Raw genomic sequence first — 17,148 nt, forward strand, 5'->3', positions numbered from 1 at the left:
ACAAAAAAGGCGACAGGAGAAAATATATAATTAAAGACCTCAACAGCAAGAACGGAGGACATGTACCTTGGTCCAATCTCCACCAGTTTGGTGCCGTCGGCCTCTTTGAGTTTTGTGGTTTCAGAGAGCGGTTCTGCCTGCAGTGGGGGTCGGAACAGCCAGAGAAGAACCTCCTTGTGTTCTTCGCTGAGACTGTCGCGGCCTACAGAGCAACAGGAGATATTCTTTAAAATCATTGTTGATGTCGGGTACAGAGTTTCCCTTACATTTATTTTTTTGTGGCTGCCAGCCAGGAAGAATTTAGACCAGGGGTCACCAACGCAGTGCCCGCGGGCACCAGGTAGCCCGTAAGGACCAGATGAGTAGCCCGCTGGCCTGTTCTAAAAATAGCTCAAATAGCAGCACTTACCAGTGAGCTGCCTCTATTTTTTAATTTTTATTTATTTACTAGCAAGCTGGTCTCGCTTTGCCCGACATTTTTAATTCTAAGAGAGACAAAACTCAAATAGAATTTGAAAATCCAAGAAAATATTTGAAAGACTTGGTCTTCACTTGTTTAAATAAATTCATTAATTTTTTTAATTTGCTTGTTATAACTTTCAGAAAGACAATTTTAAAGAAAAAATACAACCTTAAAAATGATTTTAGGATTTTTAAACACATACATTTTTACCTTTTAAATTCCTTCCTCTTATTTCCTGACAATTTAAATCAATGTTCAAGTAAATTTATTTCTTTTATTGTAAAGAATAATAAATACATTTTAATTTCATTCTTCATTTTAGCTTCTGTTTTTTCGACGAAGAATATTTGTGAAATATTTCTTCAAACTTATGATGATTAAAATTCAAAAAAAAAATTCTGGAAAATCTGTAGAATCAAATTTAAATCTTATTTCAAAGTCTTTTGAATTTCTTTTAAAATTTTTGTTCTGGATAATCTAGAAGAAATAATGATTTGTCTTTGTTAGAAATATAGCTTGGTCTAATTTGTTATATATTCTAACAAAGTGCAGATTGGATTTTAACCTATTTAAAACATGTCATCAAAATTCTAAAATTAATCTTAATCAGGAAAAATTACTAATGATGTTAGGGACGGCGTGGCGAAGTTGGTAGAGTGGCTGTGCCAGCAATCGGAGTGTTGTTGGTTACTGGGGTTCAATTCCCACCTTCTACCTTCCTAGTCACGTCCGTTGTGTCCTTGGGCAAGACACTTCACCCTTTGCCTCTGATGGCTGCTGGTTAGCGCCTTGCATGGCAGCTCCCGCCATCAGTGTGTGAATGTGTGTGTGAATGGGTAAATGTGGAAATAGTGTCAAAGCGCTTTGAGTACCTTGAAGGTAGAAAAGCGCTATACAAGTACAACCCATTTATCATTTAATGTTCCATAAATTATTTTTAAAAATTTTTCAAAAAGATTCGAATTAGCTAGTTTTTCTCTTCTTTTTTTTTCGGTTGAATTTTGAATTTTAAAGAGTGGAAATTGAAGATAAACTATGTTTCAAAATTTAATTGTCATTTTTTTCGTGTTTTCTCCTCTTTTAAACCGATTAATTAAGTGTAAATATCATTAATTATTAATAATAACATAGAGTTAAAGGTAAATTGAGCAAATTGGCTATTTCTGGCAATTTATTTAAGTGTGTATCAAACTGGTAGCCCTTCGCATTAATCAGTACCCAAGAAGTAGCTCTTGGTTTCAAAAAGGTTGGTGACCCCTGATTTAGACCATCACAAGTACACTATCTTTTTCCCCCTTACTAATAAACACATTATAACGGGACTGTATGTGAATGTAGCTTGTTGTTACAAGTACAGTAGATGTCATCGAAACTCTGCTTCTTACGGCTTATACGCACCTAGTCCGCCAGAGAATAAAAAAACGTAGCAGAGGTGATCAGTGTCGCCAACTAAGCAATTTAGTATCTAGAACACTATAGATATTCTTTCCTTTTTTTAGGCATTTATTGAACACTTTTGCAAACTAATAGGTATTGATCAAACCACCTCCACATTTTCTGTCTCCCTCCCCCTTAAAAAGCTAATTATGTAAATCAGATGACATCATCAAATAGATTTAAGTCCTGTGGGAAACACTGACGCAACACTTACCCGTCAGCTCTACGTTGTAGCAAAGCTCAGTGGTGATTGACAGCTGGGGGAAGAGCTTGGCCGCCCGCTGGATGCTCCGCCCCTTCACCTCATCACCGTAGAACCTGATCACAGCCATGGCTGATGGGTAGAAAATGGAAAGGAAATAAACATTACATGTACACCTTTACAATTACGGTACATTGTCATTCTTTTGTTTATAATCGAGACTCCACATATTCTGTTTTGTTTTCCCTCTTGGGACTAAAAACCTTTTCCCATCTGGACAGAGATTTTTAGCCCCAAGAGGCCAAACAAAACAGTACAGATGGAGTTTTGTCCCAGCTGCCATCACAGAACTCAATAAGCTTTAGCACCTGTTTTTGTCTGTATTTATTTGAGTGCAATATATTCCTATATTATGGCGTTTTATTCTGGCTTGTACCAAATCTTATCTGATTGGCCTTTTATATATTTTATCCTTTTATGGGGAACTTTGAGTACATATACTATTTTGTGATCTTGGCAAATGTTTTAATTATTGTTATGGCGTAGGTCTTTGTATTGCATATCTAAAATGTTACTTTCTCTGTATGTTTAAATGGATGTCCATGATCTTGCTGGCTGCAAAACAAGTTTACCTTCGGATACTAATAAAGTAACCTAACCTCATTCCACATTGGGAATTAGGATCTGGAATTTGTCTGCTCTCCCATCATCCACAACACATGCAAATTAGGCTAAATGGTGACTCTAAATTGTCCATGCTGTCGGTGTGAATGTGAGAATGAATGGTTGTGTATACAGTATGTGGCCTGTGATTGACAGGCGGAAACAAAACATACTGTAAACAGAGTTCTAAGATTTTTATTGGAGGAATCAAAATTAGTCGACTTTTAAAATGACTCTGACAATTTTGCACTTTCTGTTTTGGAAATGACATGAATGTTTGTGCCACTGCTTAATAACTGTTTAATAAATACAGTTTTGGTAAATTGACTTAGTTGTGATTTCCCTCTCTGCATGAAAGTTTAAAATAAGCATATATTAATGCAGTATGAACAAGAATGTTTTAATGTAGACACATAGAATCATCATACTGCTGTGATTTTATGTATCAAGTGTTCATTCAAGGCTAAGGCAAAATATCGAGATATATATGGTGTATCGCGATATGGCCTAAAAATATCGAGATATTAAAAAAAGGCCATATCGCCCAGCCCTACTTGCAGCACTAACTCTTCCGGGACGCTACAATTTACACCCTCCCCCCCCCCACACTTGATGCATATAATCACAGCAGTATGATGATTCTATGTGTCTACATTAAAACATTCTTCATACTGCATAATATATGCTACTTTAAAACTTTCATGCAGAGAAGGAAATCACAACTAAAAAAATCCCTATTTTTTTCATACGGTGTTGATCTGGAAATGTTTGCCTCGGCATTTTGATGGTGTGGGCGTGTGGCACCGAACGGAGATGTTGACATGCGGAGTAAGCACTCTTCATTCTCTGGCAGGTGACTTTTCAAATGATGCTACATATTAGCAGTAATGCTACTTTTTATAGCAACGCTTTCGCCCCACACTTGACAAATTATGGTTGTCTGCTCGACATATTCCCACTTGAAGCCAAACCACCGCCAGGCGATGGAGCCCCTGCTGTTTTTTGGGGGAATTAATTATTCCTTCATTTGTTACCAGATTAGCACCTTCTTTCGCTCGTATTACCGCTAGCATCACAGCTAACGTTAGCCATGCTGCTACCTCTCTGCTCAAGGAGGGCGTATACGTATGTAACGTATGACGTGACAGTATGTGACGAGTGTAGAAGCTGCGCTTGCTGTCTGTGAGAAGGAGACACAGGAAAGAGCGAGAAGAGCCTGTAGTGTAATGCCAGCAGCTAAAAGCAACTGCGTTGAGAACGCATACTCGAATATCACGATAGTCATTTTCTATATCGCACAGAGACAAACCTCGCGACATATCGCGCATATCGGCAAAAAAGCCATTATTGGACATCTCAACTTATGTGGCCCTATACTTCCTCACACACACACACCTAGACTCAATCCACACAAGCCCTTTTTGGGTTTCTTTTCTCACCTGCACTTATTTCCTATTACTTAGGGTAAGGGTTTAACCCTTACCCCGGAAAAGGTCAGCTGGGATAGGACTAGCGGTCTGGAAAATGGATGAGATTGTGGATTTGTTCCCCCTTTTTAGTCAGTCAGTAAAACATCTTTGTGCAAGCCAAGAGTGAGTGTGTATTCATGCATGACTTATAATTGGAAGAGTCTGACAACCTTATAGCATCAGCAATCTCTCACACACACACACATTAGTTAGGAGAGTCTCTTGATTGTGTGTGACCTGCAAAAAAGACACACAGTTGGGTCAGGCGCTTTGTGATTGATTCTTAATGTCACACAGACGCCATTAGAAAAGTATTGCAGAAAAAACCCACAACAAAAAGTAATACCACACAAACAGCACCAAGCTAAACGCACATTCACACAATTCCACATCATATTTACGTTTCAGCAACGACACCCAAAACAAACTAAAGCCCTGTTGGCTTTATTTTTTCAAATGAAAAACACGTGTTTGTGTCATTGTTTACGGCAGAAGCTAAACTAGCTAAAACACTTGTTCCGTGAGTTAGCAGGCTAGCTAGTTACAAACAAAATAAGAAAAGTTAGCCAACTTACGTGTGGAAGCGTCCGCAGTAAAAACGTTTCTTCCGGGATTTTCAAAGTTGGGACGACGTTCACTCCGAGAGTCCAAGGCGGGAGTTCTCGCCTCAAGAAAATGAACGTTTTATCCGTAGCGGTGACAGCAGCGTGGAGGATGGACTAACTAGCAGCATGAGGAAGGCGCTTGATCGTGTGCGCATGCGCGGCATCTATCTCAGTAAGGGAGGATGGACTAACCCTATGGGACTAACAGCATGTGGAAGGCGCTCGATCGTGTGCGCATGCGCATGCGCAATATCTATCTCAGCAAGGGAGGGCGGAAGTAACACAAATCTTGTGATTCTTGAACTCATATTAGGTCAAAACAAGTATCTATCTCAGCAAGGAAGGGCGGAAGTAGCATCATCTTGTGACTCTTCAACTCATATTAGGTCAAAACAAGTATATATCTCAGCAAGGAAGGGCGGAAGTAGCATAATCTTGTGACTCTTGAACTCATATTAGGTCAAAACAAAGGAGAATTAATTTAGGGATGTTGTATTTTTGGCAATTAATCATTTCATGTGTTTTTTTTGTTTTGCTTTGCTTGATCTTTTTTTTTTTATTATTAATTGGCATCAACTGTCAGCTGGCTGCATGGAGGCTTGTTGCAGGTTAGAAGCCCAACCTAAAGCTGTGTGAAGTTGACCTACGTGGACTTAAACAAGTTGAAAAACTTATTCGGGTGTTACCATTTAGTGGTCAATTGTACGGAATATGTACTGTACTGTGCAAGATACTAATAAAAGTTTCAATCAATCAATCCAAACCTTGTCAAAGTCTCCCCAAACAAAGCAAAAATAGTTTTTAAGTTATTCTGAAATACATTTTCTGACTATTATAATAGACCAAAAATATATTTGGGACAAAGTTTGGGGAGATTTTGACATGGTTGGAAGGCTTATGGATGATAACATGTTATTACTAGGGATGTCCGATAATATCGGCCTGCCGATATTATCGGCCGATAAATGCGTTAAAATGTAATATCGGAAATTATCGGTATCGTTTTTTTTATTATCTGTATCGTTTTTTTAAAATTTTATTTTATTAAATCAACATAAAAAACACAAGATACACTTACAATTAGTGCACCAACCCAAAAAACCTCCCTCCCCCCATTTCTTTCTGTTATTAATATTCTGGTTCCTACATTATATATCAATATTTATCAATACAGTCTGCAAGGGATACAGTCCGTAAGCACACATGATTGTGCGTGCTGCTGGTCCACTAATAGTACTAACCTTTAACAGTTAATTTTACTCATTTTCATTCATTACTAGTTTCTATGTAACTGTTTTTATATTGTTGTACTTTCTTTTTTATTCAAGAAAATGTTTTTAATTTAGTTATCTTATTTTATTATTTTTTAAAAAAAGTACCTTATCTTCACCATACATGGTTGTCCAAATTAGGCATAATAATGTGTTAATTCCACGACTGCATATATCGGTTGATATCGGTATCGGTAATGAAAGAGTTGGACAATATCGGAATATCGGATATCGGCAAAAAGCCATTATCGGACATCCCTAGTTATTACCATCCATTTTCTACCGCTTGTCCCTTTCGGGGTCGCAGGGGGTGCTGGAGCCAATCTCAGCTGCATTCATAAAAACATAAAACATGAAAAACTAATAATAAGAGTGGGACCAAAATGTTTTGCCCCAAAAAATATTGGTACAAATTTGGGGAACAACACTATAATCCATTCATCCATTTTCTACAAGTTTTGAGAGATTTTGACATAGTTGGGGATTGAAATGAAAAATAACACTTTAATTACACTCACATAAAAAACATAAAACGTTAACATAAAAACTATAATAGTTAAACCAAAACATTTTGCAGCACAAACGTAGCACAAACAAAACGTTTGGGGAGATTTTGTCATGGTTGGAGGGCCAGGTATGAATAATAACACGTTAGTACCATAAAAACTAATATGGTTAGACTAGTGTTTTTCCAACCACTGATACAGATACAGTCTGGTGTGCCGTGGGAGATTATCTAATTTCACCTATTTGGGTTAAAAATATTTTTTGCAAACCAGTAATTATAGTCTACAAATGATGTGTTGTTGTTGAGTGGTCGGTGTCGTCTAGAGCTCGGCAGAGTCACTGTGTAATACTCTTCCATATCAGTAGGTGGCAGCAGGTAGCTAATTGCTTTGTAGATGTCGGGAACAGCGGGAGGCAGCGTGCAGGTAAAAAGGTATGTAATGCTTAAACCAAAAATAAACAACAGGTGAGTGCCCCTAAGAAAAGGCATTGAAGCTTAGGGAAGGCTATGCGGAACGAAACTAAGACTGAACTGGCTACAAAGTAAACAAAAACAGAATGCTGGACGACAGCAAAGACTTACTGTGGAGCAAAGATGGCGTCCACAATGTACATCCGAACATGACATAACAATCAACAATGTCCCCACAAAGAAGGATAAAAACAACTAAAATATTCTGGATTGCTAAAACAAAGTATATGCGGGAAATATCGCTCAAAGGAAAACATGAAACTGCTACAGGAAAATACCAAAAAAAGAGAAAAAGCCACAACTCCAAATAAGTCAGGGCGTGATGTGACAGGTGGTGACAGTACACCTACTTTGAGACAAGAGCTATATTGATGCATGCTTGGTTATGCTTTAAAGTCATATCCAACAATTGTGACAACGACTTTTTACTGTCAACTGAGTTTTGTTTTTTAATGATTTCTGCTGGTGGTGTGCCTCCGCATTTTTTCAACGCAAAAATTGTGCCTTGGCTCAAAAAAGGTTGAAAAACACTGGCTTAGACCACAAAAATGTGCAGCACAAATGAATGGGACAACTTTGGGGAGATGTTGACATTGTTGGAGGGCTGGTTATGAATAATAACATGTTAATATCATAAAAAGTTAACAGAAAAGGTAACATTTTTGCAGCACATACCAGCACAAACAATTGGGTATGGTTTGGGGAGATTTTGAGAAGGTGTGGGGGGGGACCTAGTTATGAATTATAAAACGTTAACATAAAAACTAATTAAGTTAGACCAAAACATTGTGCAGCACCAATGAATGGGACACATTTCAATCAATCAGTCAATCAATGTTTACTTATATAGCCCTAAATCACGAGTGTCTCAAAGGGCTGCAAAAGCCAGAAAAAACTCAACCCAATAGGATGACAATTAGAAACCTTGGAGGGGACCCCCCCCACCACCCTAGGCGACCGGTGCAATGGACGTCGAGTGGATCCAGCATAATATTGTAATATTTGGGGAGATTTTGACACGGGTGGAGGGCCAGGTATGAATAATAACATGCTAATACCATAAAAAGTTAACAGAAAAGCTAACATTTTTGCAGCACAAACAATTGGGACATGTTTGGGGAGACTTTGAGAAGGTGGGTAGTACCTGGTTCTGAATTATAAATGGTTAATAACATAAAAACTACTACACTTAGACCAAAAAAAATTGCAGCACTAACAAACGAGACCAGTTTTTCACAGAGATTTTCACATAGTTGGGGACTGGTTATGAATAATAACACCTTAATTACACATTTAGTAACAAAAACTATAATAGTTCAACTAAAAAAATTTGCAGCACAAAGGTAGTACGAAGTTTGGAGAGATTTTGACATGGTTGGAGGGCTGGTTATCAAAAACACATTATTACCATAAAAAGTTAATAACATAAAAACTAAAATCCATCCATCTGCTTCTGCTCACCTGAGGTGGGCTCGTGGGGGCAGCAGCCTAAGCAGAGAAGCCCAGACTTCCCTCTCCCAAGCCACTTCGTCCAGCTCCTCCTGTTACACGTTACAATAAGATAAAAACCATGTTAGACAAAAATTATTGCAGGACAAGTTTGGGGGGATTTGGACAAGGTTGTGGGGGCCAACTTCACACAGGTCCAATGTGAACAGTGATGGCTGGCTCTTTAAAAACAGGACACTGTAAAAAAGGATCAGAGAGTGAAGACAACACAGCTGCAGTATTAAGATATATTTAATAAATTAAAGCCAAGGTACAAAAAACAATGTACATTTCATAACTCCCCACTATCCTACTTTTAACAAACTTACACGATCATCCAGTCTGTCACAGTTCAAATCCTGATTTTTTTCTTTCTTGTCCCGTCCAAATATAGGATCAAATGTTTGCCCCCCGACTAACACACACATGCTACATGTCTGCAGGCACCTCGGGTAAGACAGCAGGATCAGAGTTTACGTGAGAGAACACAAACTAGAATATTTGGACGCTGAGAGTCATGGACGTCCCTCTATATCTCCAACATGGATCGCCACTGTGAAAGCCGGAATTTTCCACACATTCGCTGTTTATTTGGACGACACAATTGAGGACTTTTTTTTTTTTTTTTTTGGCTTAAGTGGCAGTGACTGAAGCCTTTTCACACAACGACCCGGCAAAATATTCACCGGTGCCTTTTACACAGCGATGCGGGGAATGTACTGGTGTGCAATTTTTACAGCGTGGCATGGCATTATGCAGTCAGATACGGTGTGTGAATTGCGATCATTACTTTTCACGGAGTCTCCTGAGATTTTGGCATTCCTTTAAACACAGGCAGCATCCCCTCCCAAACCGGGAAGAATGGTGGCTGCCTGCGTGGGAGGGTACTCCACAACGCTGTGTAACAAGGCAATACATGCGGGGGTCCATTGGTGGCGTCTCAGATGCTGCCTTTTTTTTTGCGGATGTGGAAAGCTTTGTTTTGGTAGCAATCCTGACGACTCGGGTGTTGGGTGGTGAGGAAAAGGTCAGCGCCAAACGTCTGGTCCTTGACGGTGACTGCGTGAGAAGCGGGCTCTAAGGATCGGAGGAGGTTATGCTCACGTACGCTAGGTCCGATATAAGTGCACTGAATGAGTCAGGCTATAGATGCGTCCGTGCAATCGTCTCGCACACTCACACACACACACACACACACACACACACACACACACACACACACACACACACACACACACACACACACACACACACACACACACAGTACAGGCCAAAAGTTTGGACACACCTTCTCCTCGTTCAATGTTTTTTCTTTATTTTCATGACCATTTACATTGTAGATTGTCACTGATTGCATCAAAACTATGAATGAACACATGTGGAGTTATGTACTTAACCAAAAAAAGGTGAAATAACTGAAAACATGTTTTATATTCTTCAAAATAGCCACACCACTTTGCTCTATTTACTGCTTGGCACACTCTTGGCATTCTCTCTGCACACCTGTGAAGGGAAAACCATTTCAGGTGACTACCTCTTGAAGCTCATGGAGAGAATGCCAAGAGTGTGCGAAAAAGTAATCAGAGCAAAGGGTGGCTTTTTTGAAGAATATAAAACATGTTTTCAGTTATTTCACCTTTTTTTTTTGTTAAGTACATAACTCCACATGTGTTCATTCATAGTTTTGATGTGACAATCTACAATGTACACTACCGTTCAAAAGTTTGGGGTCACCCAAACAATTTTGTGGATTAGCCTTCATTTCTAAGAACAAAAATAGACTGTCGAGTTTCAGAGGAAAGTTCTCTTTTTCTGGCCATTTTGAGCGTTTAATTGACCCCACAAATGTGATGCTGCAGAAACTCAATCTGCTCAAAGGAAGGTCAGTTTTGTAGCTTCTGTAACGAGCTAAACTGTTTTCAGATGTGTGAACATGATTGCACAAGGGTTTTCTAATCATCAATTAGCCTTCTGAGCCAATGAGCAAACACATTGTACCATTAGAACACTGGAGTGATATTTGCTGGAAATGGGCCTCTATACACCTATGTAGATATTGCACCAAAAACCAGACATTTGCAGCTAGAATAGTCATTTACCACATTAGCAATGTATAGAGTGTATTTCTTTAAAGTTAAGACTAGTTTAAAGTGATCTTCATTGAAAAGTACAGTGCTTTTCCTTCAAAAATAAGGACATTTCAATGTGACCCCAAACTTTTGAACGGTAGTGTAAATAGTCATTAAAATAAAGAAAACGCATTGGCCTGTACTGTACGCAGCCACGTGACTAATAATATGCACAACTGGATTATTTTTGCACGATTCGAGTAAGCGGCGAGCCGTCACCTTCTGGGAATTCCCTTCATTTCCACCTATCCTTGCAGACTTTGTTTCCGCTCGTATGCAAACAAAATAGGACAATCACACAAAACTGTGATCGTTTGGCAAAAGCAGGTAACCACAAGTAAATATTACGGTGATAGTGTTTTTTTCCTCTTCCCCAGTAGCAGCAGCACCTCCGTCCCTCTAGATGCGCGGATATATATTTATATATATTGCATGTTTCATCCTGAATAAGAATGTCTAGTCGCTACGTACGATACCGCTATCATGTCACACGGATGCTAATCACCAGCAAACGACCGAGGAGCCACAAGAAGATCTAGAGAAGGCAGACGAGGACAAATCTAGAGAGGCAGCATGCTTCCACGTTCAGCATCCCTAAAGCCAGCAGGGCGTTCATGTTGGGACACCGCTGGTTGGTTCTGTCTCGTCCTGTTCTGCAGCGGTCGTTACAATCATGATCTCTTCGCGGTTTTTGAGTTTGTCTCGTGGTGGCGTCCGGCGCTGAGGGAGGAGGTCCCGGTTTCGATGAGGGGGTCAACGTGTCCGCTTGTCAGTAATCGGCGGCGTATTCTGTACCGTGCAGGCCCCTGCACAGCAGTGTGAACTCCTTCACAATGTCCTTCACCCTCCTCTTGTTCACTCGTTCTCTGCACGACACAGGAAAACACAACACACGTTTAGGGAAGACCTCCGCCAAGGCTCAACAGTCCCTTTCTGGTGGTGGATCACTACACAGCTCACTACTAAAGCAAGGGGACTGTATTGGCAAAAAGTACCGCTGTACAATTAATACAATTTTAATTTTGGCTTCTCACTGTTACAAAATACAGTGAAACCTCGATTTACGAACACCTCTATTTGGATCCTTTTCCATTTACAAACCTTTACATCATGCAAATATGCCTGTGTGCGCACCATGTTTCGCCGTATGAACTCTTCATTCATTAATTTTGCATGCCGCAAGCACATCCATTTTTTAAGAGACGTCATATCATGTTTACATCATATTTCCACAATCGCAGAACTTGGCAAGAACTTTTGGCCTGTAATGTGTGTATATATATATATATATATATATATATATATATATATATATATATATATATATATATATATATAGAGAGAGATATTGAGAGAGAGACAGAGACAGAGAGAGAGAGAGAGAGAGAGAGAGAGAGAGAGAGAGAGAGAGAGAGAGAGAGAGAGAGAGAGAGAGAGAGAGCGAGCAATGAAGAAAGCAAGGCAGGTTGAAAGCAAGCAAATAAGAAGGTAGTAAGAATGGAAGGAAGGAAGGAAGGAAGGAGGACGCAAGGAAGGCAAAAGGACAGGAGCAAAGAAGAAGGAAGGGCGCAAGGAAGAATGGAAGCAAAGAAGTAAGGACGGAAGGATGCAAGGAAGTGAGGAGGCAAGCAAGGAAGGAAGGAAGCAATCAAGGAAGGAAGGAAGAAAGGAAGCAAGGTGGAAAGAAAGGAGGAAGAAAGGAAGCAAGGACGGGAGCCAGGAAGACTGTAAGAAGGAAGAAAGAAAACAAGGAAGGAAGCAAGGAAGCAAGGAAGGAAGAAATGAAGCAAGGAAGGGAGAAGGGCAGGAAAGCAAGAAGGAAGAAATAAAACAAGGAAGGAAGGAAGCAATCAAGGAAGGAAGGAAGAAAGGAAGCAAGGTGGAAAGAAAGGAGGAAGAAAGGAAGCAAGGACGGGAGCCAGGAAGACTGTAAGAAGGAAGAAAGAAAACAAGGAAGGAAGCAAGGAAGCAAGGAAGGAAGAAATGAAGCAAGGAAGGGAGAAGGGCAGGAAAGCAAGAAGGAAGAAATAAAACAAGGAAGGAAGGAAGCAATCAAGGAAGGAAGGAAGAAAGGAAGCAAGGTGGAAAGAAAGGAGGAAGAAAGGAAGCAAGGACGGGAGCCAGGAAGACTGTAAGAAGGAAGAAAGAAAACAAGGAAGGAAGCAAGGAAGCAAGGAAGGAAGAAATGAAGCAAGGAAGGGAGAAGGGCAGGAAAGCAAGAAGGAAGAAATAAAACAAGGAAGGAAGGAAGCAATCAAGGAAGGAAGGAAGAAAGGAAGCAAGGTGGAAAGAAAGGAGGAAGAAAGGAAGCAAGGACGGGAGCCAGGAAGACTGTAAGAAGGAAGAAAGAAAACAAGGAAGGAAGCAAGGAAGCAAGGAAGGAAGAAATGAAGCAAGGAAGGGAGAAGGGCAGGAAAGCAAGAAGGAAGAAATAAAACAAGGAAGGAAGGAAGCAAGGAAAAAAGAAAGGAAGAAGGAAGGAAAGCAAAAAGGAATAAATAAAACAAGGAAGGAAGGAAGCAAGGAAAAAAGAAAGGAAGAAGGAAGGAAGCAAGGACGAAAGAAAGCAAGGACGGAGGTGAGGAATCAAAGAAGAAAAAAGGAAGCAAGCAAGGAAGAAAGGAAACAAGGAACATTAAAAACAAGGAAGGGAAGCTAGAAAGGAAGTGTGAAAGAAAGGAAGAAAGAAAAGAAGAAACGACGCAAAGAAGAAGGAAGGAAGCAAGAAAGAAGCAAAGAAGGCACCAAGGAAGGGATACAAGAAGGAAGGAATGAAGCAGGAAGGAAGCAAGGAAGTAAGGAAGAAAGCAAGGCAGGTTGAAAGGAAGCAAATAAGAAGGAAGTAAGCATGGAAGGAAGGAAAACGGACAGGAGCAAAGAAGAAGGAAGGGCACAAGGAAGAAAGGAAGCAAAGAAGTAAGGACGCACGGAAGAAGGAAGGAAGCAAGCAAGCAAGGAAGGAAGAAAGGGAGCAAGGTGGAAAGTAAGAAGGAAGAAAGAAAACAAGGAAGGAATGAAGGAAGCAAGGAAGGAAGAAATGAAGCACGGTGAAAAGGAAGAAACTAAGCAAGGAAAAAAGAAAGGAAGAAGGAAAGACGCAAGGACGAAATAAAGCAAGGAAGGAAGTAAGGAAGCAAAGAAGAATAAGAGGATGCGAGGAAGGATGCAAGGAAGGAAGAAAGGAAGAAAGGAAGGAAGGAAGGAAGGGAGAGAGAGAGAGAGAGAGAGAGAGAGAAAGAGAGAGAGAGGGCGAGAGAGAGAGTTTTGGGAGGTTCAGAGGTTCCACTGTATGTGTAACTTATTTACTATTAATTGTATTATTATGAACTATATTGCATGATGAGCATGGCATGCTAACCTGAGTATGTGCTGTGAGAAGTTGGCCTTCTGTTCCGTTGTGACCCGCGACGACGGGAAGCCCGGCGCTTGCAGCGTCACCTTCAGCCACATGGTGAGCAGGGAGAAGCAGTGCTTGTTCAGGCTGAAAAGCACCTCTGCGAACTGGTCCATCAGGCTCCGAGAAGCCCCGCCCCCAATCCCCTGCGAGAATTAAGAAAAACAAACGGAACAAAAACATGAGGATTCACCAGCAAAATAATTTGCTGTGGGGAGAGCTGAAAGGACAGTGTTGTTTGGCTACGTGACGCTGCGCACCTCCAGCAGGGCCTGCAGCAACAGCTTGCCGTCCTCCTGCACCACCCCGGCAACCGGAGGCACGTCTGAGCAGTGAGGCAGCAGCTCAGTCTGAAGCACAGACACGCAATCAGCAACGTCATTCATTTCCACGCATGTACACGCTCGCAAGGTGTGCACTCACAAAGAACAGACACGTCGACTTGACGGTCGGAGCCTCTGGAAATTTCAGCGATAGGACGCCTGTTAGTGGGGGAGAAAGACAAGCAAGAGGGAGTCAGTATTGAACAGTGACCATGTTGTCCAAACTTTGGGCAGATTTTTGGAAAACACTGCAGCCAGAGTGCAGATGTTTATGTGTGAATAATAACATTTTTTCATTTGCTTTTAGGAATTGGACATAGAATGAACAGAAGGTACACGGACCAAGAACTACGTACACAGTCCGTGTACCTTCCATTTATTCTATTTCTAAAACAAATTTAGGGCGTTTTTCGATTTTTATTATACTGTATATGGCAGATTATCAAACAAACCAAAAAGGGGTTGATTTTCATTAAAATATTGCCATAAAATTGGATTTTGTACTGTTTTCCTTTTATGGATTTACACTTTTCCAGATAAACACAAAAATCGAATATATGTTTATCCAAAATGCTAAAATGCGTGTTTATCTGTGTGATGACAAATTGAACCGGAAGCTGTATTTTAGTTTTTCCTTTGCGTTTAGCATGTTTTTAGCATAACAATAACATCTTTGTTCCGTGTACCTTCCGTTCATCCTATTTCCAATTCTGAAACGCAAATCAAAAAATAAAATGAGGGCTGTTTTTCGATTTTTATTATATATGGCAGATTTTAAAACAAACGAAAAAGGGTTGATTTTCATTAAAATATTGCCATAAAATTGGATTTTCCTTTTATGGATTTTAATTTTTCCAGATAAACACAAAAATCGAATATATGTTCATCCAAAATGCAAAAATGCGTGGTTATCTGTGTGATGACAAATTGAACCGGAAGCAGTATTTTAGTTTTTCCTTTGCGTTTAGCATGTTTTTAACATTACAGTAACATCTATGTTCAGCAGGAGTCCTATGGTCATTTAAAAAAAGTGTCATTAAATAGCTGTCCAACTTTTGTTTCAGAAATGAAAATAGAAAAAATGGCCCGGAATTAGTTTTTTGATTTGCATTTAAGAATTGGAAATAGAATGAATGGAAGGTACACGGACATACAATACTGCTTCCGGTTCAGTTTGTCATCACACATGTAAACACGCATTTTTGAATTTTGGATAAACATATATTAGATTTTTGTGTTTATAAGGAAAACGGCACAAAATCCAAATTTGATGGCAATATTTGAATGAAAATCAACCCTTTTTTGTTCGTTTTAAAATCTGCCATACATAATAAAAATCGAAAAACGGCTCTAACTTTATTTTTTGATTAGCGTTTCAGAATTGGAAATAGAATAAACAGAAGGTACACGGACCATTTTAGCTTTTCCTTTGCGTTTAGCACGTTTTTATCACAACGATAACATCTTTGTTCCGTGTACCTTCCTTCCGTTCAATCTATTTCCAATTCTGAAACACAATTAAAAAAATAAAAGGAGGGACATTTTTCGATTTTTTTTTATATATGGCAGATTTGAAAACGCACAAAAAAGGGTTGATTTTCATTAAAATATTGCCATAAAATTGGATTTTGTGCGGTTTTCCTTTTATGGATTTTAATTTTTCCAGATAAACACAAAAATCTAATATATGTTCATCCAAAATGCAAAAATGCGTGGTTATCTGTGTGATGACAAATTGAACCGGAAGCTGTATTTTAGTTTTTCCTTTGCGTTTAGCATGTTTTTAGCATAACACTAACATCTTTGTTCAGCAGGAGTCCTATGGTCGTTTTATAAAAGTGTCATTAAATAGTTGTCCAACTTCTGTTTCAGAAATAAAAATAGAAAAAAACGGCCCGAAATTTGTTTTTTGATTTGCATTTAAGAATTGGAAATAGAACCTAAAATACGGCTTCCGGTTCATTTTGTCATCACACAGATAAACACGCATTTTTGCATTTTGGATGAACATATATTTGACTTTTGTGTTTATCTGGAAAAATAAAAATCCATAAAAGGAAAACAGCACAAAATCCAATTTGATGGCAATACTTAAATGAAAATCAACCCTTTTTTGTTTGTTTTAAAATCTGCCATATACAATAAAAATCAAAAAACAGCTCGAAATGTATTTCTTGATTTGCGTTTCAGAATTGGAAATAGAATAAACAGAAGGTACACGGACCATTTTAGCTTTTCCTTTGCATTTAGCATGTTTTTAGCATAACGATAACTTCTTTGTTCAGCAGGCGTCCTATTGTCATTTCAAAAAAGTGTCATTAAATAGTTGTCCAACTTTTGTTTCAGAAATGAAAATACAAAAAACGGCCCGGAATTAGTTTTTTGATTTGCATTTAAGAATTGGAAATAGAATGAACGGAAGGTACACAGACCTAAAATACGGCTTCCGGTTCAATTTGTCATCACACATATAAACACGAATATTTGAATTTTGGATGAACATATATTTATTTTTTGTGTTTATCTGGAAAAATAAACATCCATAAAAGGAAAACGGTACAAAATCCAATTTGATGGCAATATTTTAATGAAAATCAACCCTTTTTTGTTCGTTTTAAAATCTGCCATATATAATAAAAATCGAAAAACGGCTCTAACTTAATTTTTTGATTTGGGTTTCAGAATTGGAAATATAATAAACAGACGGTACACGGATCATTTTAGC

At 39.1% G+C, this 17,148-nt stretch overlaps 2 protein-coding genes across 4 annotated transcripts in view; both read right to left on the reverse strand.

Moving 5' to 3' along the window:
* Nucleotides 1-5,002, reverse strand: part of pfas (phosphoribosylformylglycinamidine synthase) — a 33,804-nt gene extending 28,802 nt beyond the window's left edge. The window contains exons 1-4 of one of the 3 annotated variants that reach the window (XM_062038625.1): nucleotides 4,810-5,002; nucleotides 4,405-4,471; nucleotides 2,115-2,234; nucleotides 67-202 (exon numbers count right to left, since the gene is read on the reverse strand). In XM_062038625.1, coding sequence (XP_061894609.1) covers nucleotides 67-202; nucleotides 2,115-2,232 — 254 coding nt within the window. In that variant the 5' untranslated portion in view covers nucleotides 2,233-2,234; nucleotides 4,405-4,471; nucleotides 4,810-5,002. The remainder of the gene's footprint in view (nucleotides 1-66; nucleotides 203-2,114; nucleotides 2,235-4,404; nucleotides 4,472-4,809) is intronic. The other 2 variants (XM_062038626.1, XM_062038627.1) reach the window with 2 other exon arrangements.
* A 3,815-nt stretch (nucleotides 5,003-8,817) lies between these two features.
* The window catches only part of LOC133644758 (importin-13-like), a 90,327-nt gene continuing 81,996 nt past the window's right edge, over nucleotides 8,818-17,148 (reverse strand). The window contains exons 20-23 of the mRNA XM_062039482.1: nucleotides 14,524-14,582; nucleotides 14,361-14,450; nucleotides 14,065-14,246; nucleotides 8,818-11,572 (exon numbers count right to left, since the gene is read on the reverse strand). Of these exons, the coding sequence (XP_061895466.1) occupies nucleotides 11,476-11,572; nucleotides 14,065-14,246; nucleotides 14,361-14,450; nucleotides 14,524-14,582 (428 nt within the window). The 3' untranslated portion in view covers nucleotides 8,818-11,475. The remainder of the gene's footprint in view (nucleotides 11,573-14,064; nucleotides 14,247-14,360; nucleotides 14,451-14,523; nucleotides 14,583-17,148) is intronic.

Source organism: Entelurus aequoreus, linkage group LG27 (genome assembly GCF_033978785.1).
Source record: "Entelurus aequoreus isolate RoL-2023_Sb linkage group LG27, RoL_Eaeq_v1.1, whole genome shotgun sequence".
Taxonomy (NCBI): Eukaryota; Metazoa; Chordata; class Actinopteri; order Syngnathiformes; family Syngnathidae; genus Entelurus; species Entelurus aequoreus.